The 22,873-nt window shown below is 48.2% G+C and overlaps 1 protein-coding gene across 1 annotated transcript in view; it reads right to left on the bottom strand.

The window, feature by feature from the left end:
* Window positions 1-1,255: 1,255 nt before the first annotated feature.
* SLC7A14 (solute carrier family 7 member 14) overlaps window positions 1,256-22,873 on the bottom strand; it is a 29,730-nt gene continuing 8,112 nt past the window's right edge. The window contains exons 2-8 of the mRNA XM_058812051.1: window positions 17,088-17,478; window positions 11,916-12,152; window positions 10,940-11,157; window positions 8,877-9,023; window positions 7,789-7,997; window positions 6,409-7,286; window positions 1,256-5,230 (exon numbers count right to left, since the gene is read on the bottom strand). Of these exons, the coding sequence (XP_058668034.1) occupies window positions 4,908-5,230; window positions 6,409-7,286; window positions 7,789-7,997; window positions 8,877-9,023; window positions 10,940-11,157; window positions 11,916-12,152; window positions 17,088-17,391 (2,316 nt within the window). The 5' untranslated portion in view covers window positions 17,392-17,478 and the 3' untranslated portion in view covers window positions 1,256-4,907. The remainder of the gene's footprint in view (window positions 5,231-6,408; window positions 7,287-7,788; window positions 7,998-8,876; window positions 9,024-10,939; window positions 11,158-11,915; window positions 12,153-17,087; window positions 17,479-22,873) is intronic.

Here is a 22,873-nt window from a genome sequence, read left to right as displayed (position 1 = left end):
GCATGAGGTGATTGGGAACGAGCCCTGCCAGGCTCACCCATTCCATGATCCTCATTCTCGTGGTGCTGGGGACCCTTGGCAGGGTGTGGTGCTGGGGCTCTGTGTGCTCTGCCCACAGCCACAGGTTACCAGCATCCAACCCCAAAACCAACTCTTGAAAGGCCCTGGGAGTGATGCTCAGAGCAAGGAAGAAGTTTTATGTCAGGGAAGAGAATTAAAAACCAAACAAAGCAAATCAACCCCGCAGCAGCTGCACGGGAAATGCACACCTGCAATCATGGGGTGCAAGGAGATGGGGACAAGAATGTGATGGGGTATTAGTGCTGGCACCACAGAGGGGAAGGGTTCTGAGGAAGCACAAAGAACATTAAACTTTTCTAGTTTTTAAAGGATCAGAGCTGAAACACCTGTTTTGTACCTGCCCAAAACACCCTGCTCTCCTGTGGGGCTCTCTTGGTCTGGATTGGCCACAGCACTGTTGGCTCATTAAGACTTTTAGTGCTCATTTGCTGACACAAATACTCAAAATAGGACCAAATATAATTGTCCTGAATCGAAAAACTGCTCCACACCATTCCTAACACCAAGTGTGGAGTAGTGGCTGTGGTGGATACCCCAGTGTGGAGGTCCCTGATGCCCAGCAGAGCTCTCTGCAGCTCCACCAGGACCAGCTGGAGCTCTTCATCCCATGCCCATGATGGGGAGGGCACCTGGCGAGCTCCCCATTCCCCACATAACAGGGACAGCAGGAAGGAGCCCTGAGCACCCCAAAGGGGACAGGCAGCTGTGTCTGCCTCTCCACACTGTCCTGCTGTCCAGGGGACAGTGCTGTGACACTCCAGCTCCCCCAAGGAAAGGTGAGTGCCAGCAGATGGGAAGACATTGGTGCACCCCAGGCCTTTGCACTGCAATAGTCAACCTGTGGTCATTGGCTTTTTTTTTTTCCTTCTTTTTTTTTTTTTCCTTTTTTTTATTGTGTAAACAGATAACCATTTTCTCTCACAACACTACAAGTAAATGACAAAGCCAGCTGAAATGGATCTTTTAAAATGGAATTTTTGAATTACTCAAAGCAAGTTTTGTTAATTTCTAGCTTCAATTTAGCACTGAAAAAAATATCAGAACTTCAGGTACTGATTGGCTAAACAAAATTTACATGGGAATTTTTTTTTATTATTACTTTTTGGTTTAGTCTTTCATTTAAAAGATTTACATTACTATGGAAACTAATTCTAAGACACATTTGTCTCTGGCTTTCTTTACAAATCCCTTAGTTCCTCTTTGATTTTTAAATGTAAAGGCACACAGTAAAGCTTTATGCATTTATTAAAATATACAGATTTTGGTAAATTTAGATTTTTTTTTCTTAGTATCTCGATTATATATATGTATTATATGTATAGTTGTCAACAACACAGTCATTTGAAAATAAAAATCACTCCATAACATATCTGCATATTTTTTTTCTTTCTCATGACACACTACAAGACCCCATTGTACAATGCACCAATGGGCTTCTGGAAACCACAAAAAAAAATAAAAATGGATAGAACAAACTGCTTTTAACAAATACACCAACTTCATACCAGAACTGCAGAGAATTGTTACACCAGAAAGTACCACCTGCAAAAAAAAAATAAAAGCAAGATATACATCAGAAAGACTGAACAAAATGAAGTGAAGATCATTTACAAGCTGGATTTACAACATCCCATGTTGCTGGGGTGTGATTTTGCTGCCATGTGGAGGATGCTGGAGTGCTGGACTGAGGGGTTGTGACCATGTGGAGTGAATTTGTGGAGGGGCTGAGATCTTACAGAGCCGGCCTGGAAGGTTTGAGGTATTTATGCTCCATCTGTACCATGCATTTGGCCCCTCAGGGAGGGCAGGCAGGCACGGAGGGGCTTTGTGCCTCTCACCAGAGGTGGGAGCAGGATGGTCCCGCTCTGCCACATCCTCCTGAGGGCTCAGGGATTGAGAACCTCCCTCAGGGCACCCCAGGGAAAGGCTGGAGTTGGGGTTACAGCAAAATCAGCACTTGCACCTCTTCCCAGCCCCTGGCCAGCAGTGCCCAGAGGTGATGGGCACACCTGGACATTTTGCCTTCTCAGCCTTTGTTTGTGCCCACTGAAGAGCCCAATGCTGCTACAAGAGACAGCACATGAGTTGCCAGAGGCTGAACCCGCACATCTCCCAGGAGCTGCCACCCAGAACTGGGAGCAGGGATCCTGTAAACCCAGCCTTTGGCCACTGGCAAACCCCCAACACCTGTGGCTTGGTCCCCTTCTCCTTAAACACCTCTGTTGGGTGGGATGTGGTGCAGCTCCCACCTCCAGCACGGCGAGGGCTGACAGCAGCCCATCCACATCTGACCGTGCCATGGTGGCATCAAATGCTGTTCCCTGGTGGTCCCAGGATGGGGCACAGCCATCTTCCCCAGGAAGGGGAAGGGGGATGGGTGGCTGGGAATGGGGGCAGCCAAAAGGCTGCTCAGATCCAATGGAGAAGTTCCTACAGACACCAAAGAACAAGGGGTCAAGCCCTTGTCAAATTATACGGCGTGACTTGAGTGGACGTGACGACAGACACTGGTACTGGGAACTGCTCCATAGCAAGAGATTAAGGCTGCAAGAAGAACAGGCTCTGACCCAACAGGGTGCTTGGGCATGAGTTTGTGGCTCAGCAGATGCCCAAATACCCTGTGGGAGCAGGACGAAAACGACTGCCTTGGATATGGTATAGTACAAGAGCTGGTAGGAAAATAGCATCAATCTTTCTCCCTGAAAACACACAGCCAGACCTGCAAGGTGCCATCTCTCTTGGGTACTTCTAAGGCATCAAGGACGAGAGCAGCCAAGCATGGGTGGGCAGTGATCATCACAAGAGGAGCTCAGTGCTGCAGCAGAGTTTTCCTGAGCTGGCCCATGAGCAGCTTTTCAGTAGGACCCACTCAGGATTTCTCCTTGTAGAAGCGTGGTAGGTGTGGGCAGCAGGAGTCAATGCCAGAGCAAAGCTTACAGGTCCTTTAGCCAAATCCTCACTCCCACCCTGAAGCTGCTTCAGAAGCCAAACTTCCCTTGGCTAGCCCGGAGCACTCCGGGTTAAGATCTGCAGAACTGGATGTTCTTCTCCACTGGGAAAAGGACTGTAGTTTGCCACTGTTTGGGACAGGAGCTGGAGGGATACTTTCGCAGCCCCAGACAGAGTGTCTCCATCAAGCTCTTGCATCCCAGGAGTGACGGGGATGGGCACAGGTCCAGGCACCCTTTGCACCTCCTTGCCCACAGAGGGTGCCAGGCAGGTGTTTTGGGAGCCTGAGCCTCATCCAGTGCACCAAAGCATTAAAGATTCTCAATATCCACAAGGATATTTCCGTATTGGAAATCCTGCCCCTGTTGATGTTAAATTGTCCCCTGGGATGCCAGCAACAGCCCATGGTACTGGGGGTTGGTCTGGGCTGCACTGGAGCCCCTGGGATGGATCCATCTGCAGCCATCGGCAGCTAGGGGAAGGATGGGAGTTGCTGTCTGATGGGTTTTGGTTACTGTTTATTCAAAAGATGTTCCTCCACCACAGTGTTTTACATGAAGCATGATGGGCTCCACAACTGGACCTGCAGATAATCACTGACCAAACCCCATCACTGCTGACCGACAATTCTGTGGGGACACAGGCAGCAGGGAGCCTGATGGGGTCCATGGCCATGTTCAGGGGCTTTAACATCCACCTCTGACCACCTCTGCCCTGCAATCCACCAGCTCTGTTTGGTTTCAGACTGAAATATGGACACTTACGGAATGAGCAGCATTTCAGTGTTTTTCATACAGCACCCACCAAGCCAAGGTCAAAACCAGAGAATATTGTACAAGGTGCAGACGGCAGTAGGGAGTCAGATTGCAGTTGCCAAATCCTCTCTGCTTGCTACCCATGGCCCAGCCCTGCCAAGACGTGGCTGACCCATGGATGCTGCTGTTTTGTGAGGGCATGGATGGGTGTCTGGAGCACTGAGGGCAGAGTGGGCACTGGAAGGTGCCCAGCACGGTGAGGGAATGACAGCACAGTCATTTTAGTAAAAGACACAAGGTGGTGGAAGCAGTGCCCAACTTCAGACTGGTGATGCTCAGAGGAATGTGTGGTCCTCGTTGACCATTTGTACAAAGAGGGTTGAGCCAGGAGTGGGTCACAGCCCTCACTATGACCAGGAATGGGATCAGGCTCCCCGCCTCAGATTTGGGGTGTTGGACTGTGCTGGGACTTCAAGGTTGGACTAAGACATGGACTAATTTTGAATAACAGTATTGGGGTTTGGAGTGTGGGGATGGACATGGGGACACTGCTCTGTGCAGTGCACCAGAATGGGCCATGGAAACTCTGTGTGATGGAACCAACTATGCATCTCTGAGCTACTCCCAGGGAAGAGTGTGTCCATCTCCATTTTGTACCTACCCACCTCTCTGTGCCTCCGGCTCAGCTATCATTTCTAGGTGGATCAAAGGAAAAAAAAACAAAGTTTTTTTGGTGCCAAAGGGCCAAAAAATTTTAGAGTGGCATTCCACCCCTGCGGCCGTCGGGTGAACATTCCCCAGGGACAATTTGACTGTCCCCTTGTGGCTCCTTCCACCTCTCAACACCCTCCTGGCTTGGCACATCTCCCACTCCGCTGCCTCGCTGGTGCAGCTGGTGCTGGGAGATCAGCCGGTGCTGGGGGATCAGCCAGCGTTCACCAGAGCAAGACCCCACTGGTGGAGCTGGGACAGGCCACGGAGTTGGGCAGGTTTGGTTCGGGGTCAGCGGCAATCGCAGGGCGTGTCCCGAGTACCAGAGGTGAGCAGGGCGGTGGTGGAGGACCCGGGGAGGATGGGGCAGGATGGGGGAGCCACGGGGACCCTTCCTCATCGCCTGTCCCGCTACTCGGGTGAGTAGTCCAGCTCATCGTTGGCGATCAGAGCATCTGACGGCGGTTTGTGCCGGCCTTTGCTTTTCGACCTGCCACTTGTCCGATGGCTCTCCTTGGTGCCCGCCATTTGCTGGTACGAGAAGCTCTTGTCCTCAGAAGGACCCCAGGCCGGGTAGCTCTCGCCCTCGGGGGCGAAGGAGAAGCCGTCGTCCACGGAGAAGGGGTCGACGTCCACGTCGTAGCGCTGGTAGGTGCTCTGGTGCAGGGCCTCCTCCCGGGCGCTGATCTCCAGCGTGCTGTTCCACATCCCATAGCCAAAGTAGATGAGCAGACCTGGGTGGGCAAGAGAGAGAGGGTTGGACCCCAGCTACTCACTAGTCCTTCTACCCCTACCTGATTTCACCTTCATGCACAAATGCTTTCACTGGCAGGAAATACAGCCAGAGGTCTGATTTCTGGTGGATCATGGGATTAACCTACCCCAGACATCCTCACCAAGTAATCCAGACTCCACATGACATGGATTAGCCATGGAGGACTGATGTGAGGTTATATCAGGACCTCACATCTGTGCCAGAAAAACCAATGGGATGTCCCACCCCCAACAGCCATGGATGGGCTGGTGGAGTTCATCACACCTAATGCAGTGGTTTAATTTACTCATTGCTGGCAGCTCAAGAGGTGTTAGCTGTACCCACAGAGGAAAGTGCTTAATCACACCAGATTAAACTGATGCTTTGGAGTCATCTTTTCTTCCAGATGGAAGGACTTTCCCTGGATTTGCAGTTTCACCTATTAACCTAAAGGCCCAAAACAGCACTGAGTATGTCTTCTCTGCCCAAAAATGCTCCTGCCCAATGGCTCAGCTTGGAGGAGCTATGAGATCTGCTTTATTCTCTTGGGTTTGTGGACTAAGTGAGTTGCAAAGTAAAGCACTATGGATATGCTGGACTCCTGGTTATGTGTCAGAAAGCCTAAATTTGGGAAAAAAAGGATCCACAACAGAGTCTGTGAGTCCTAAGATGCCCCTACCCAGAAGTTAAGAGGTTGAGCTAAAAGGAGATACAGACTACAGATCTGACTTTCCCAGGGATTCTAGGATTGAGCACTCTGGACTTTGGAAAAGCAGTGCTGAAATACTGGTGTGGGCTGCTGAAAAGCTCAAGTGGGTGACAGAGCAAGAAATCAAACTGATTTCTGTACAAAGCCTGCCTGTGAGGCAATTTCCAGAACCCGCCTACTTTGCATCAAAAAAGCCATCAAAATAGTCACCTTGCATGGAGTCATTCTCTTCCATGAATCTGATGTTTTCTGGAGGTGTAATTTTCCATTTAGCTGTGGTTCGGGGACTGGACAAAATGAGATTTCTAAAAACTTCAGGATGGCAAGGGGCAGACAAGAAGGACTGGGTATTTCCAGCCTATGCACTCTGATTAGGGAAGCTGTCATTATTAACACCCTTCCAAAAGATTGTCAGTGAAAAAATTAAAATAAATGAACCTGGGACTCACCCACAAAACACCAGACGGCAAATCGGATCCACGTGACAGTGGAGAGCTTCAGCATGAGATAGATATTGACCAGCATGGCGAAGGCAGGCACGAAGGGCAGACACGGGGCCATGTAGGGCAGCTTCTTGGGGTTTTCTGGCTGCTGCAAGATCACAAACACCAGCACAGCGATGAGCAGGACCATCAGCACCACCAGGAGCACAGCCCACCAGCTCTGCTCAGAGATGTAGTCTGACCCAAAAATGATGAAGGAGCAGAAGATGAACATGAGGACGAAGAGCAGGAGCACACAGGTGGTGACGGTGTGGCCGGTCGCCGCCGTCGGGCGATCCATTTTACCCGGCAGCCCAAGGTGAATCCTCATTGTGTAGTACCGAGGGCCAATCAGCTTCTTCAGCTTGATGAGATAGATGTTCTCAGACTCATCTGCCTCTATCCCCGTGGTCATGTCCACGGTGCCGTAGTTGGGGTGATTCACGTTGTAGGCAGATTTATCGGATTTCCCAATTAGCATCTCATTGTCTCCCAGCGATGGCAGATTTTTTGCCCCGCACGTGTTGGTTGGTGGGCCAGAGAACTCCTCTCCTTCGCTGCCAGGAGAGCAAGCTTCCTTCTCACAGTCTGCCAGGATGCCCTCCTTCTTCTTGGTGTGTTCCTCGGAGAGGAATTTGACGAAGCCGTCGATGTCGCTCTCGGGCTGGTAGCGGAGGAGCAGGACGCAGACGGACACCAGCGTGTAGGCGAGCAGGGTGCCAATGGACATCATCTCAATCAGGTCCCTCAGGCTGACCAGCAAGGAGAGCAGAGCTGCCAGGAACCCAGACACGATACAAGCCACGATAGGGGTTTCCGTGTAAGAGCTGACGTGGGACAAAAACCTGGAGCGCAGAACAGTCACAGGAAGTTAAAATCATAGAGGCTGCAATAACCCTTCCCTCATTGCAGGGGACAGTCTCAGGGATCCCTTCAGGTCTTGTTGCTTTTTGGAACTTTGATTCCAGGTGGGGACTGGCAGCAGTGCCGAAGTTGAATTTGGAGTTAGATCTGGGTCTGACCAGCTCTGCAATGAGCACTCAGATACTTCCCAGATTTTATCCATATAAACTGCTCTCTTTTGCAAGTAGCTCTTGAATTAAACACTCATCCCCACATAATCAGAATCTCTAGGTAACAGCACCAAATGAGAAACTGTAGGGTAGACTGCTCCTGATATTTTCCCCCCAGGACAACGCTTTGGCTTGTGCCCCATTCTGCACCCACCGTGTCTGTGCATGCTCATTGCTCCCTGTAGTGACAGTGTGGGACCCCCAAATCCCCCAGAACAATTTCCCCTCAGATCCCAAGAGGCCAGAAATAAATGCCAGCACAGGTATGACTGACCTGAAGAGCAGCCCATCTCCAGCCATGGCATAAATGACTCTGGGCATTGGGAAGAGGGAGCCCAGCAGGCTGACAGTGAGGCCAGCCACGGACCCGATGGCAACGATGAATTTGGCTGCATAGAAGCCATGGACCACAAACATTTCCATCAGTGGGGACTCTGTGTCGATGGCATCATAGGGCACCATCAGCGTCAGGATCATGCTCACCTGGCAAGGCAAGAGGAGCAGGACAGGGCTGTCAGCATCAGCACTGGGGGTGCTGGGTATTCTCAGGGTGGAGGGGATGTAAAACGCTGGAATTTGGTCTGTTTGCACTTTGCTGTAGGGTGGTTAATCCAGAAAACTGTGGGGTCTTAGTCTCTGCTACTCAAAGGCAAGAAGGGGATGCTTGAACCTCAATTCAGGGGTGATGCAGGAACCAAGTGGGACTGGTGAGGCTGGTGGATCTGGCAGGGTTAGTAACACTCGCTTTGGCTGCATCCCTGTGTGGGAAATAATGCTGGGGCAGACCCCAAATCCAGATTGCATTGCTTGGAGCAGCACTCTGGTCCTATTCGAGTCAAAGAATTTGTTTTCATGAGAAGCCCACTCCCATGCAGGAGAGGTGAGTTTCTTTGAAATTATCAGAACAGTGCTTTTTTCTCCTTCATAACTAATTTTTGCTCTTTTGCAAGGAAAATCTCTGAGCACAGGCATGCTTTTATTGGGGTGCAGAGCAGTGCAATCTCACACAGCCATCCCTGCCTATCCTTCCCCTCACTTGGAGCCTCTCCCGTATCTCCAGCAGAGGCAGTGCTGCTTTTCCCAGAACCACGGAGAAAGGATGCTGCAGTGCTGCTGCTCCTTCTTTGCTTCTCTCCCGGGTGCAAAAATAGCTGTGGAAGGGGACTAAAAAACCTGCCTGCCACCTTGTCCCTGCAGCTGGCAGAGGGGTCTTGTCAGGTGACAGGAGCCTGGGGACAAACAGAGAGGAGCCTTGGCAGGCACTGGGCAGGTGTCCAGAAGGACTCACATGGTACATATATATATATTTACATGCATCCATACATATTTATGTACATTCACACCTGTGCAGGGACTACTTACAGACACATAAGCTGTCAGGCACGTGACGAGCGAGGCTGTGATGGCGTAGGGGATGGAGGTGTTGGGGTTCTTGGCCTCCTCTCCCGTGGTAGCAATGATGTCAAAGCCAATGAAGGCATAGAAACAGGTTGCAGCCCCCTTGAGCACCTGTGGGGAGGATCGAACATCTGGGTGCCAGGAGGGAGGCTGGCACCCAGCCAGGGAGAGGGAGCTGAGCAAAAGCAGAGCAGCGCTGTTGTGCCTTGTCTGAGTTAAAGGGTGAGTGGCCACAGGTCAGGGGGTGTAGCTCTGGGGACTGACCCTGGGAGCACCCCTAACCCACTGATCTGAACTGGGGAAATGATTTCAACCTGTGCCCTGAGCCATGGAGGCATCTGCAGCTCACCCCACAAACCTGCAGTGCCTGAATATGCTGGGAGATCCTGCCACTGTCAGAGGAGACAATCAGCCAATTTCAGGTTTGCTTTAACAATCCTCCACCCCAAATCCATTTTTATGAGTAGGGATCTGGAACATGTTTACATGTTCTGCCTTAGCAAGATGTCTCATGTGGCAGCAAGATCCGCTTGCAGAGGAAGCAGGAGAGAGCAGCAGCCGTCAGATGTGAGCCGCTTCCCAAACAACCTCTGTTTTTCTTGGAAGCTGCAGACAGGTTAGGAGCACACACTGGAGCACTTGGATGAGGAATTATTTGTACTCTTTGGTTATTTTTTTTTTTTAATGTGATTTTAAAAAATATACAATATTAGCGAGGACATTTATAGGAAAGGAACGCTGGAGCAGGGTGAAGACAGCTTGGCTGATCTGGAGCTGTGAAGCCCTTGCAGCTTGCTGGGTACCACCTGTCCATCACACCTCTGTCATCTCAGCTGTCAGGGGATACTGCACACAGTAAAACTCACCTCTTTCAGGGACTGTCTGTAATTATCCTTTTAAAATATGCCCTATGCTGCTGGGAATCTCGAAACTTGTGCTTGGTGGTAGATTTACTTTTACAAACAACTTGTGAGACAATGAGCCAGCTGAAAAGGATGAGACCACACTACTGAGGTTTTTTGTGTTTTGGGTATGCATCTATCTTTGAAAACTACTTTTTTTTGTTTTGTTTTTTGTTTTTTTTTTTTGGTTCTTTTTGTTTCCCAAGAGATATTTGGTGCATTGAATTGGAGCAAAACAGATATTTTCCATTTTCTCTTTGTCACTCCTGTTGTATGGTATAACAACCCAAGCACAACCCAAAGGTAAAATATGACCTCTGCTCTCAAGTGAGCCTCAGAGCTCATCTCCCCACTGTTGTTCTGTGGCAAAGAGGCATTGTTTTACTGGATGAAGGTGCAGGGACTATATTCAGGTTTGGGACCCTTTCAATAATCAAGATTCATGGTTTACTTTACTTTCTTGCTTATTTTTCTGCACAAAACCTCAATGGAGTTGAGCAGTGTAAATCTGAGAAATTATCTTGGGTTTAGGCCAGCTGAGATATTTTCAGTCTCTGTTCATCCTTGGATAAAAACCAGTGCAAGCAAGCTAAAAAAGCCAAATATGTCCAAATTCTCAGTAAGCTTTGAGGGAACATCCATAAAATAAGTGCTGGCAGGTGGCATTATGAAGTGCTCAAAACAAATGCTTGAGAACATTGTTGTTGAAAACCAGCCAACAAAAGTATCTCCCTGCTCTGCAGAGGCTGAGCCAGCTCTCTGGAGCTCCCTGTCTTAGACAGCCACAGCATTTTGCTCCATTGCCTGGCAATTAGTGGCATTGCCTTGGGGATACTCCCATGAGGAGTTTGACTCTGCAAAGGGACATTTTGGAAAAGTTCTGGGTTTATGCTAAGAGGAGTTAGGAGATGAAGCCTTGCCATACTCCTTGGGTTTGGTGGAAAGAGCAGGTCTGGATCCAAGCCTGCACTCCTGGGATTTGAAGATCCCTGGCCAAAGCACAGGTGGATTTAGCAGGGCTGGGACCTGGAGGGTGCAGCAGAATTGGGGTGTGTAACCCATGAGCCAGGCTGAGTGTGTGGCAGCACTCAGGTGCTGTGTGTCCCTCTGTGCTCCCAGACTTACCCCTGGCCATCCGAACGGCAGGAATTGCCCTTCAGCCCAGTTGTCACTTTTGATGTAGAACAGACCAGCAATCATGATGAAGACCCAAACTGCCAAGTTAATGACATTGAGCACGTTGTTCAGTCCCACCGAGTTCTTCACCCCCATGGCCACAATGATGGTGACAATGACAGCAATGACCAGAGCAAGAAGGTCAGGGTACGACTCCTCTCCTTTCCCTAGGTGAGAGAAAAGAGATGTGCTACTCTCCATCCACAGAATATCCAGAATTGCTGTGGAGGAGTTTTAAACACTTTTCAGACCTTGAAGTTTTGCAGAACTCTTTGGTCTCATTGCAAAAGTGGTCTCTAGAGGCCCATGTCTCCACTAGCTAAAGTTGTTTAATTAAGGTGATAAATCTTGATGTCTCAAGACACTGTTCAGACTTTTGGGAGAGCAGCAGACCAATGACCCTGTCCCAATTTGCATAACATGTATCTGCCAAGCACTCATTAAAAATCAATCAGTCATGAAGTTTTCATGACACAGGTACAGGACAGCTGGCTGGTTTGCTTACTGGTAGGATTCATGGACTGTTGCTGGAGCTGCTGGTCATACAGGACCACCACAGTCCCCCATCCCCAGCAGTACAGCAGACACCAGCTTGTGTCCTCTAACAAAATTCTGTGTGTGCCTCAAAGGGACCAAGCAGAGTGTTTGCACTGGGTGAAGGGTTCCTGTGCTGCCCTTACCCTGTGACATTCGACTATTTCTGTGCCTGCATTCTAAATGCCAGCTCATCCCAAAGGGGCTCAAAATATCCCATATCCCATCCCCTCCAGTCCCGCCTGTGTGCCAGGCTGCTGAGGCAAAATACCAGAGCCAGACAGACCGTAAATAATGAATGAAGCCTAATATCCATGTCTGACTCCTGATGAGCTCCCAATTACTTTTCCTGCCCAAACTGATGGAGGTGTCTGTGCCCAGCAGGACGCACCCAGGCCGTTGAGCGTGCCGACGCTGCTGATCATCCAGCGGCTGATGGTGTGGTTGGCCAGCGAGTCAAACATGCTGCTGAGGGCACTGGCACCTGCAGCTGTCCCAATCAGGTACTCCAGGATCAGGTTCCAGCCGATGAAGAACGCCACAAACTCCCCCACGGTCACGTAGCTGTAGGTGTAGGCAGAGCCCGTGGTCTTGGGGACGCGCACGCCGAACTCAGCGTAGCAAACACCTGGTTGGAAAAAGAGGAAAAGGTGTAAGGAAAAAGAGGTTGGGAAATGGAAAAAGTAAAACTGCATGGGTGGCACCTTCCCAGAGGTGCTAGGAGGTGTCAGGACTGCAGTCAATGTCAGGAACATAGAGACATTGCATGGTGACCCTCCTTCCCCTGTTTCTTGGCTTAAAAACCAGAAGTATTTCCACTAGGAAATATTTCTGGGCTTCTCGAAAACCAGAAATATTTCCACTAGGAAATATTTCCACTAGGAAATATTTCTGGGCTTTTCTTTTTGAGAAGACACAGTTCAAACCAGCCAGATGTTTACATGGGATCCTGGACCAGTGCTGCACAGTCTCATCCCAGAGGAAGATGCCACAGAAGGCTACACCTCTCCCTGCCCCAAACTTCCAATCTCCAAACACTCATCCTGCATTATTACTCTGCTGATCCAGACATGAGCACTGTCCTGATCATCCTTGCTTTTGTTCACACCCAGGCAAGAGGAGTTTGAAGATGTCTTACATAGGGAACATAACTTATTTTAACACTTAAAAAATATTATATTTAAATCTTCTAAAGAATATTTGCAAAACTAACTGTGCAGAAGAAGAAAAGAAAAGCAAAAAGTATTTAACTGTAAACACTTGGGAGGAGGATTCATCAGACTTCAATACTTTTTGAACTCCTTGTGCACTTACTATGTCAAGATAATTTTTAATAAAAACCTGACCCTGACACATTGATGTATTAAAACAACCATTAATTTTTTTTTTTTTAAATGAATGGATGTACTTAGTCTCAAATTCTCCAAATATTATTCAGGACAAGTGCTGAAAGGGTCCTGCATGTTTAACACTGATTAGGTCCCTGCCCCAAAGACCCCAGTAAAGTTCATATGGGTGAATTGGTTAAGGCTGTTACTACCATTGAGTAAACACGTAGTAATTATTGAGCTCTCTATCAACCGATATTCTCCATTTAGAAGATAATAATTGCTTCAAATTTGCAATCAGTTTAGTACAGAGAGGGGAATGAATCATTTATAAAAATGTTATGAGGTGGCTGCTCTTCCTTAAGTGCTGTTTTAACACTGTACAAACACAGAGTTGTTGAATCTCTTAAGCTGAATTTGGTGGTGCTTGTTTTCCTGCTTTTGGAGGATTTTTATATTCCATTCACTGCTTAACTTGAATGTGGGTTGCTTTGCAATGGGACTCTTCAAAACTTGATTTCTGTAAAGCAGCCCAACAGGAGCCACAAGAGGTTTCCATCATCCATCCAGCCCTACCGACAGTCATTATTCAAAGCTGATGAAAAATGCATGCACTCGGCAAAGGTACAGTGTTCACAGATAACTGCAGGCCTGAATGATTTATGAAACTGGTGCTCTGACGAAGACAAGTATCCAGTTTCTCTCTTTGATGGCCTTAAAAATACATATATATACTCTCTTTCTTGTAGGCAGCTCTCGTTTTAGCCAACGACAAGATAATGATTGAAGAGGATGGTTATCGACACACAACGATAATGCTAAACCAAAGAAATGAATATGTATAAAATGTTGGAGTTTTTGATTATTCTACTTGGATCCCAAAATAGAAGAGCTGTTTTTCACTAGGGGTTGGATACAGCACTAGGTTGAGAGTATCAGCATTAGGTGTCAGCATGTATTACACACAAACATAATATATAATATATACTAATATCTGTTGCATTCACACTGTATTATTACTATTGTTGTTGTTATTATTAATATTTTAAAATTATTATTATTATTATTTTTATTATTTTTTTTTTTTTTTTTTTACAATGTAACTGGACAATAAAACTGTGTTACTCAGTTACTCCTTGGCAGCTCAAGTCGTTCAGCACCTTGTTCCCCTGTATGCAGAGGAATGCAGCTCTCCCAGTGCTCCTGCACAGCCAGCCCAGCTCTGGAACTGCAGAGAGAGGTTGGGTACATCCTCCCTGTCACAACTGTTTAATTTGGAGACAGATTTCTCTTCTTCCCCTCAATCAAGAGTGTTTGCAATTTCTGAAGAAAACAAGACAATACAGTGGGGTTTTTTTGAAAGAACAAGCATTCTACAGAGGATCATTTCTTTTCCTGGAATGTCTGCTACCCTTGTGCAGTTGGTGTGACAGTCATTACACTTGTGTAATTACACAGTCACTGACATTGTTCAGCAGGACATAAACACAGCTGAGTGGCCTTGGTCCTTCCAAGATCCATCCACAGAGCAGCCACAGGGCAGCACAACTGGTGGCATGAGAACTGGTGCTTTTGGTGGGTTGGCATGGTGGTGGCCATGACGTGGGTGCTGACCCTGCCACTGATATTTGGCACAAGGCTGCACAGGAACTATGAGACATCCCACAGGGCACTGGCATGGATGATTCAGGGGAAAAATAACTTCTGAGAGGGGCCTTTCAGCTGCTCTGGAGGTAACTCCAAATAATTCATGCTACCACACAAGAAATTCAGAGGGACCATCTTTCATCAACAAAGAGCATCCAACTTATTGAGGAAGGCATATTGTTTTCATCAAGCCAGTGAGCCTGTCCATTGCATTTCATGATCACCATGTGCTGATGTATAAAAGGCAGCTCCATAAGGAAAGCTCCCACAGAGGAAGGACTCCCATCTCTCCAGCTCCACCCTGGCAGGTGCAGCCCCTCAGCCCAGCCCTCATCCTGCAGCCAGCAGCACCTGAGGCACATGCTCAGCTCTGCCCTGCTCCATCCTGGCTGCTGCTGATCCTGTTCCTGTACCACTCTCAGGTAAGAGTGTGGCACTGTGCTCCAAACTAGGTTATTGCTTTAGGAGAGGTTACTAAATGGCTGGTGGGAAAGACTGTGGAGAGAGTGATGGGGTTGGGTGAGATGCAAACTGCTGATTTTTGCTAAGGAAGGGTTTTGGAAAAACAGGGGTGAAAGTGGGGAATATTGGTGGTCACAGCTGATGGCAGGAGCCTGAAGTGCACTGCGGGTTTTGTGGAGAGAAGCTGGGCAAGCATTCTTACTTGAGAGATGAATGAAAGGCCTTCTAGTGAGAGAACAGGAGATTGATTTAATTTATCAGTTTAATCAATTATAGTGTGTTTGTAAGTACCCTGATGGGGCATGTGTTGCTTAAAACTATGGAAGGCATAAGTGGAATTTGTTGAGTAGATGAAATTGGAAAAGTCCCTTTCTGAAACCAGGCTTAATAGTGCAAAGAGGTTTCCCTATGGCAGGGCTTCCCTATGGCTGTGTCCCTGGATGGTTTTGGCTTGTCTCTTTTTTGATTTTTTTTTTTAAATCCAAAACCCTTGTGGGCTCACTTCTGCAAGTAGTGGGGTTTGACTTAGTGATCGTGATGGACAAAGAAAAAGTTCCTTAAAATCTGTTCATGCACACATGCCCAAACTCAGTGCCTGGCACACCAGGCGTGACCACGACAGGAAAGCTGAAATCACATCCCCAAGGGGTCTAACAGCCCGTCCAGCTCCTGAATTCTTACTTGGTTTTACTTGCCAAGAAGTGTTGCTGTTCCAAACAACAGCAGCGCTAACGATGAAGTGAGGAAGCAGCCAAGGAGACTATCCAAACACTGCATCCCTCACAAAACACCGTCCCAGGGCTACAAAAGCAAGGGGAGATGAAAGCGGAGCAGGCTCCTGTGGGCGAAGGCGGGAGGAGCTCCTGCTGTGGGGCAAGGCTCATGTCTGGGGTGAAAAAACCCCTTTTGGAGGACAGGGTGTTTGTGTAAGCAGAGACCCACCCAAACTCCGTTTGCTCTTGGTTTGCATCACTGCCAACAAAACCTTTGCAGCGGGGAAGGAGAGACACTGATGCTATCTACTGCTTTGGATAAAAAACAAGCGTTTTGGTTCATTTGTTGTGTTGGGCACACAAATAAGCATTGGATCTCAGTGCAAGCTCTCAGCTCTTGTTGTGGGCTTTGGAGGGAGCCTGAGGACTATCCCTGGGCTCTGCCAGGGTTGTGCCTCTGCAGGGACATCAGGGGTTTAAACTCCCACTCCCTTTGGTGGGATCTACGTGGAGGAGCACTGCAAACTCTGGGAAAGACCATAATGTGCTTCCACCTCTCATGACAAAAATCCAAAGTTTTGAAAAGCTGATCTGGGTCACTTTTCTGTGTTGTCTCTTCCTGTCTTCTATCAAAGCCCTTTGCCATTTGCTCAGGTCTCTTTATCCAACCCACAGACAAAAGCTGGATACCAGACTGACACAGCATGCAAAGTCCTCTGAGCAGAGAGAGCAGGAACATCACATCATCGTGTTAGCGCTGATCTGGAAAGGACAAATGCCAGCAGTACTGGCTTCATGGAGAAACTGCAGCTTGAGCCATATGCTCAGCTGGGTTCCTACAGAGGAGATAGAGTTCACTATGTTGTCACTAAAATACATAATTTCTCTCTCCCTGCACATTTGTTTTTTTTTTTTTGTTTGGAAATTCAAAGACTGACCCTGCATGAATGGGAGCCAATGAAATCAACTCCAGAACTAATTGAGGAATTTTTTAACTGTTAGCCATGTCAACAAAAGAAGCTGGCCCTGGTACTGCCCAAGCCACTGACATCCTTCCTGTTGGAACTGAGTTTCCTACAAGCTCTTGCTCCAATCCTGTGGCTTGGCCACATTCTCAGCCTAGGACACACTCTGCAAAACTCACAAATATCTTAAAATGATTGCCTGCAGGCTCCATCCTTGTAGAAGCCATTGGCAGCTGATCAGGATAATTGTGCTTGGCTGCTGGTTCCTGGTACAAGGTTTGGTCTGATATTTGGGCAATGAGGGGCAGCACACCCCATGAGCTGCGTGACGCCTGTGGGAAATGGTTTCGAGTTGATGGGGAGGCTGCTACCTCCTTGTAGCTTGTGGTGCTGAGTAGGGAGAGGAAGGGAGAGGACGCAGGACATGGCACATTACCCAAAAACCCACCTGACAAGATGGACGCGACGGCAGCGATGATGAAGGACACGATGACGCCGGGCCCCGCCATCTCCTTGGCCACCAGGCCGGACACCACGTACATGCCGGTGCCCACGCAGCTCCCCACGCCCAGGGAGATGAGGTCCAGCGTGGTGAGCACCTTGGCCAGCCGGGCGCCCTGGGCGGCCGCGGCGCCCGTGCCCTCCAGCATGGACTCCACGGGCTTGGTGCGCAGGACGCGGGCGCGCAGGGCATGGCCCGCCGCCCCCCAGGGCACCCGCCGCGGGTCCAGCCGCGACAGGAACCCGCTCATGGCGCTGGGCTGGGCACAGCTGGGCACAGACGGGGGCAGCAGCGCCGCTCAGGGCTGCGGCTGCGTCTCCATCCCGCGCTGGCAGCCCTGCAAGAGAGGGGAGCCGAGTTTGTGACTGAAATGGCAAAGAAAAAAAAAGAGTCAAAAGGGCCCCCAAGTTCTCAGAATTTCTGCTGGTCAGAGTGACTCTGAGACATGTACAAGCTTCTTTTTCCCAGCCCGGCTGTTGAAGAAGAAATTGGAAATTTTTTGTTCTCATTCTCAAGGTTGTTTATTATTTCTTACCTATGACATTCTTTCCCCGACCCGCTGCAGGTCTGTCTGGCAGGTCGGGTTGAGGTACCCTGCCTGTTTTTGGGGTGGTGTTACCTTTTTATACTAAAACCTACATGTATATTATTTACTATAACTTCTCAATACTTATCACTTATGTTAGACAGTGAGTTTCTAGTTTAAACTAATTTAGAAGTGCCACCATCACAGCAGAAGATGGAGGCCAAGAAGAAGAAGGAGAAAGGCTGGACATGCCTGGATTTTTAGAGTTTTTAGAATGGGGTTTCAAGAAGCAGGATGGAAGAATCTAAGCATGTCCAGTCTATTTTTCACCTTGTGACAAACTAACTGTTATTCTACTTAAACTCTCGTGACTTGTAATTCTTCATATAAAGGTTGGTAATTGTTTTTTCTATGGGTCAAATCAAAGGCACAGGGGTGCCAAGGTCTCTGAGACCCTTGGTAGGGTCTCAAGTCCTCCAGGGCAGCCAGAGGAATTTCCTGTGTTCTGTCACTAAGTTGTTTTTTGCTGTGCTCCAGTGCTGACAGAGTTTTGCTTTTACCACTGCTGTGGAGAAATCTCCTTTCTCCACCCTCAGTTGTTTTGTCCAACAGAGATGCACTGCCCTCCTTTGTGTTCACATGGGTTTAGCCTCAGTCATTACTACAGCACTACAAACAGCAGGAACCCGATTTCCTCCAAAGTCTCATTATGGGGCTTAATTGCTGCCAAAAGTGATGATGGCTACATGTAACTGTGAGGTGCTGGTGGCCACTGAGGCACACTGGGCCCTGGTGGGGACAGAGTGTAACTCCAAGCCTGGAGTTGAGGCAGACTGGGAGGGAAGCTCAGCAGGAACAGTGTGGGCTCCACTGGGGAGTGAGTGACCAACAGCATGGCCAGCTGTAGCCATATTTAATAGTTGTTTTAATAGTTTAAAATTATCTTGCCTGAACCCATGTGCCCTAGGATTGTCTCAAAAATCATGGCCTTATTTTGGTTTGCTCTTTCTCTGTGCTTTTTTCATCTCCAGTCATATTTTCAAGAGCAATTCAGCCACTGTCATTCCTCCCTCCCTCACTGCTGTTCTTTAGCAAACTGTGTGGTTCTCATAGTACCAGCAGCAGAAACTTCCAGGTGACACATAATGACTTCTTGACTTTGAGCAAACCAAAAAGAATTGATAAGCTGCAAGCTAATACAAGGGAACAGGAAAAATAGCTTATCAAATATGATTTTTTACCTGGCAGCTTCTTTCCTGTCAATACAGAAATATTCTTTTATTTTAATTGCCTTGAAGACAAACCACTTATTTTTTCCCATCTTTACATCCCAAACAAATTACACTGTGTCCACAAGGCAGCTTCAGTGTTGCTGAAGTTTATTAAATGAAACCCAGCATTCATTTCATGTTTTGGTTGATCATTGTTCAAATTGTGCTGATTTTTTACCTTGAGCAACCACAGGCTGAAAGGCTGCATGTTCTAGCTAGGAATAATAATGAGAAATTGTTACTGAGCAAATGTGGATCTTTGGGTTGGGAATAAAACCTGGGTTTGGTTTTTGGGTTGCTCAAGGAGTCGGTTGTGGAATGGGCTGGCTCACAGGTGAGGTTTTATTTTCTGGCTTAAAGGAAGGTTTTTGTTGGAAGAGGGCAGCTGAGCCAGAGCTCAGCAGGTCTGCACCAGCCAGGATGAAACAGACCTGTTCTCATGGAATAAATATGGAATTGTTCAGCTTTGAAAAGAACTCTGAGATTATCGACTCCCACCATCAACCCATGTTCCCAAGTGCCAAATCTCTGCATCTGTTAAATCCCCCCAAGGGTGGTGACTGCACCAATTCCCTGGGCAGTGTGTTCCAGTGCTTGACATCCCTTTCCATGTAGAAATTTTTCATAATATCCAATCTAATTCTCCTCTGGCACAACCTGAGCTCATTTCCTCTCATCCTGTCACTTGTTTCTTGGGAGAAGAGACTGACTCCCACCTGACTCCAACATCTTTTCAGTTATAGAGATCAATAAGTTCCCCTCTGAGCCTCCTTTTCCCCTCAGGGCAGCATGTTCCTGTCCTGGCCTCTCCACAGTGGCTCTGCTTTGCCAGGATTGTGTTTTAGCCATGTAAAAAAACAACAACTCTGAGAAAAACCTCTCAAAATCCATCCTTTTATCCAAAGCATGGCACCTCTGGAGTGTGGGCTGGAAAAGAGGTGGGCTGGGAAAGGTCTTACTGTGCTCCCACTTTCCATCTATTATTTAATTATTTTCCTTGAGCTTTGTGGCTTCTCTGAGTTGAGTTTGAAATACTTGGATTTCTGTGGTAGGGTTTGCACTAAATTGACTTAAACTAGTCAAGCAGCTGGGTCTTAGAGGAGGCAGGATGGTGTGGGATGAAGGCACCCAAGCTTCAGGCTGGCCCTTGGTGCCATCACCAGGTCAGGCTCGGGCATGGGAAGACCTGTCCTGTGTTTTAAGGGGGATTGGGACCCCAGTTTTTCATCATCGTGTCTCTGGGTGTCTGGTGAAGGCTCTGGGAAGGGTGGCATATGCTCCTTACTGGAGGAATTTCACATCCACGCTGGAAAAATTAGTGAATTCCTCATCCTGAAGAGAGATGACTGATTTGGACAGCCCAGCTCACTCTCAAGCCACATCATGGTAATGAAATTACTTTTTCACCAGCATCTCAAAGAACCCCAAGAGAAGACAGGGCAGTCTTGTCCTGGAATAATCTTAACTGCTAAAATGATGAAAAAAACCCTTAAATATTTTAAATGGTTTAAATTTAAAGCAGGACCTGGCTGGTGGATTAGCGATGCACCCAGATTTAGGCTGCTGAGCTGTTCAGCTGCCTGGGGCTGCGCTGTGACCAGCTCCTGCTGCATGGCAGCCCCACAGAGCCCTGCAATTCATGGGGTTTAGTCTTCTCCTTTAAGTCATCAAGGAAAAAAAAACCCTTTCAAAACTTCTGAAATGAAATAACTCCATAATTGCTGCTATGCTCAATTAAAGCAGTCATTCAGAACTATTCCAGATGTTTAAGTAAGACCAGCATATTGCTGCTATGTAGCTTGGAAAACATCCTTTATCTTCATTTGAAACCACAAGAAAATATGTCATGGATGGCAACCACCTCCATGGGGCAGGGGCAGCTCACTTCTGCTCTGCTCCACTAATCCTGCAAAAGGAATATTTACTTGGGAAGCAAAAGGAATTTTTACTTGTTTTTTTTTTTTTTTTAATCTTCTGTCCTCACCATAAACCCAGGAAGATGAAGGGAGCTGTGGCTCAGAGGGGACAAGCTGCAGCTGGGTTTTGGAGCTGCTCAGCTTTCCACCATCAAGCTGCTGGGGTTGGTTTTCCTCACTGGCTGGCACTTGCTGCCGCCACCATGTGCCTGTCAGCACCACTGTTTGTACCAAAACACTCCTCTTCATCAGGGTAAATTGACTAAAACTGCAATCAAGCCAGAAGGAGAGACACAGGTGTTTACAGGCATGGATCTTCCTTAGTGTCTGGGCTGATGCTGAATTATTCCTCATATAAAACACTGCTGGGGAGATGCAGCACAGTGCCCCCTCAGCATCTCCCATCCTCATCAGCCCCCATAACTCCTACTTCTCTAGAAAATTGTCCCCAAACCACACCTGTGCCTTGGGATGGCTTTTGATTTTCTGTTAATGACTCCTCTCTGCCCAGAAATCTGTAGGGGTATCCATGAGCAAAGACCTCTATTAAAATCTGCTGGGGATGCAGCAAGGAGCAGAATATCGATGTGGTAAATGGAACAAAGAGAGCTCCTGTTGTTGTATTGATGGAAAGCCAGGCAGGGGCACTCATTAAGAGGAAAAGGTTGGGTTTTCCCTGGTTTTCCATGGCTCACAGAGTAATTGCTGTAAAGGAAAGATTGCTGATGCCTCCAGCAGCTGGAACAGCATGGATTTGGCCCTGGCATGCAGGACACCTGTTTGCTGCAGAGGTTTTTAGGGGGAAAATCCCTTTCTCAGGAGAGCTGTGCTTCAGAAATCTGGGATTGGAGCAGGTTCCTATCAACCACCAAGGCAGTGCCTGCTGTGGACTCCAGGAATATTGACTCTGGTTTATGGTGCAGGAGCATCAGCCCTCAGACCCACTCCAGTAGGGACTGTGTGCCAGCATCACCCTTGGACAAACAGAGCCCCAGAGGCACAAAGGGGTGCTGGAGGTAGCTTGAGATGATGGAAAAGGCATCTCCTGGCAGCAAACCTCACCGCAATCCCAGAAAAAAAACAAGGAAAAAAGGAGCAAAGGTGCTAGGCTGACCTCCCTGCTGCCCCTCGATTTTCCCTTTAACTGTGAGCTGGGTAGCAGTGGGGCGGGTTTGTTGGGACCCACTCTGGGGCTGAATTCCATCCCAGCTCCTGCAGCCACTCGAGGGCTGAATTCCATCGCAGCTCCTGCAATGGGAGAGGCTGAATTCCATCCCAGCTCCTGCAATGGGAGAGGCTGAATTCCATCCCAGCTCCTGCAGCGGGAGAGGCTGAATTCCATCCCAGCTCCTGCAGCGGGAGAGGCTGAATTCCATCGCAGCTCCTGCAATGGGAGAGGCTGAATTCCATCCCAGCTCCTGAGCGGGAGAGGCTGACAGCAGCTCCAGCTCCGGGATGCCTTCTGCCGGGCTCCCCGGAAGGTTTGCATTACGAGTGCCTCTCGATTTGGAGCTTCATGCGCTTGTTTTCACAGTGTTGGTCCCCAGCTGGGCTGCCACTGTACAAGCTGGCTCTGTCTCCATCACCAGCCCTCCCCAAAGCCATTTAAAGGCAGGCACGGAGCCGAGAGCGAGGGCTGGTCCCAGTGCTGCTCACGTGGGTCCAGCTCCAGCAATCTGGCCTGGTGCCTTGGCTGGTAATTTTGGGGCTTTTCTTATTTTTAATCTTTCCATTTTTACCTCTGCTTGAGCAGTTCAAGTGGAGCTGTGGTTGATTTAAACTACAGTAGTTGCTAAATTAAACCACTGATAACACTTCGGGTTTGAGACCGGTTTTCTCTGTGCATCAACTGAAAAAAATGGGATATTTTCTGTGTGTGTCTTCATGGCAAAATGGAAATGGAGAGGTTGAACAGCACTTTTCTATGGTGCTTTTATCAAGGTTATACTGAGTGCTTTAGCACTGCTGTAAGATGGCTAAACATCATTATCTTCTTTTGACAAATAAGCAAAATAAATG

The sequence above is a fragment of the Ammospiza caudacuta genome, chromosome 11 (genome assembly GCF_027887145.1).
Source record: "Ammospiza caudacuta isolate bAmmCau1 chromosome 11, bAmmCau1.pri, whole genome shotgun sequence".
NCBI classification, from domain to species: Eukaryota; Metazoa; Chordata; class Aves; order Passeriformes; family Passerellidae; genus Ammospiza; species Ammospiza caudacuta.
The sequence above is the reverse complement of the archived record's forward strand: the minus strand, read 5'-3'. Positions and strand labels throughout refer to the sequence as shown.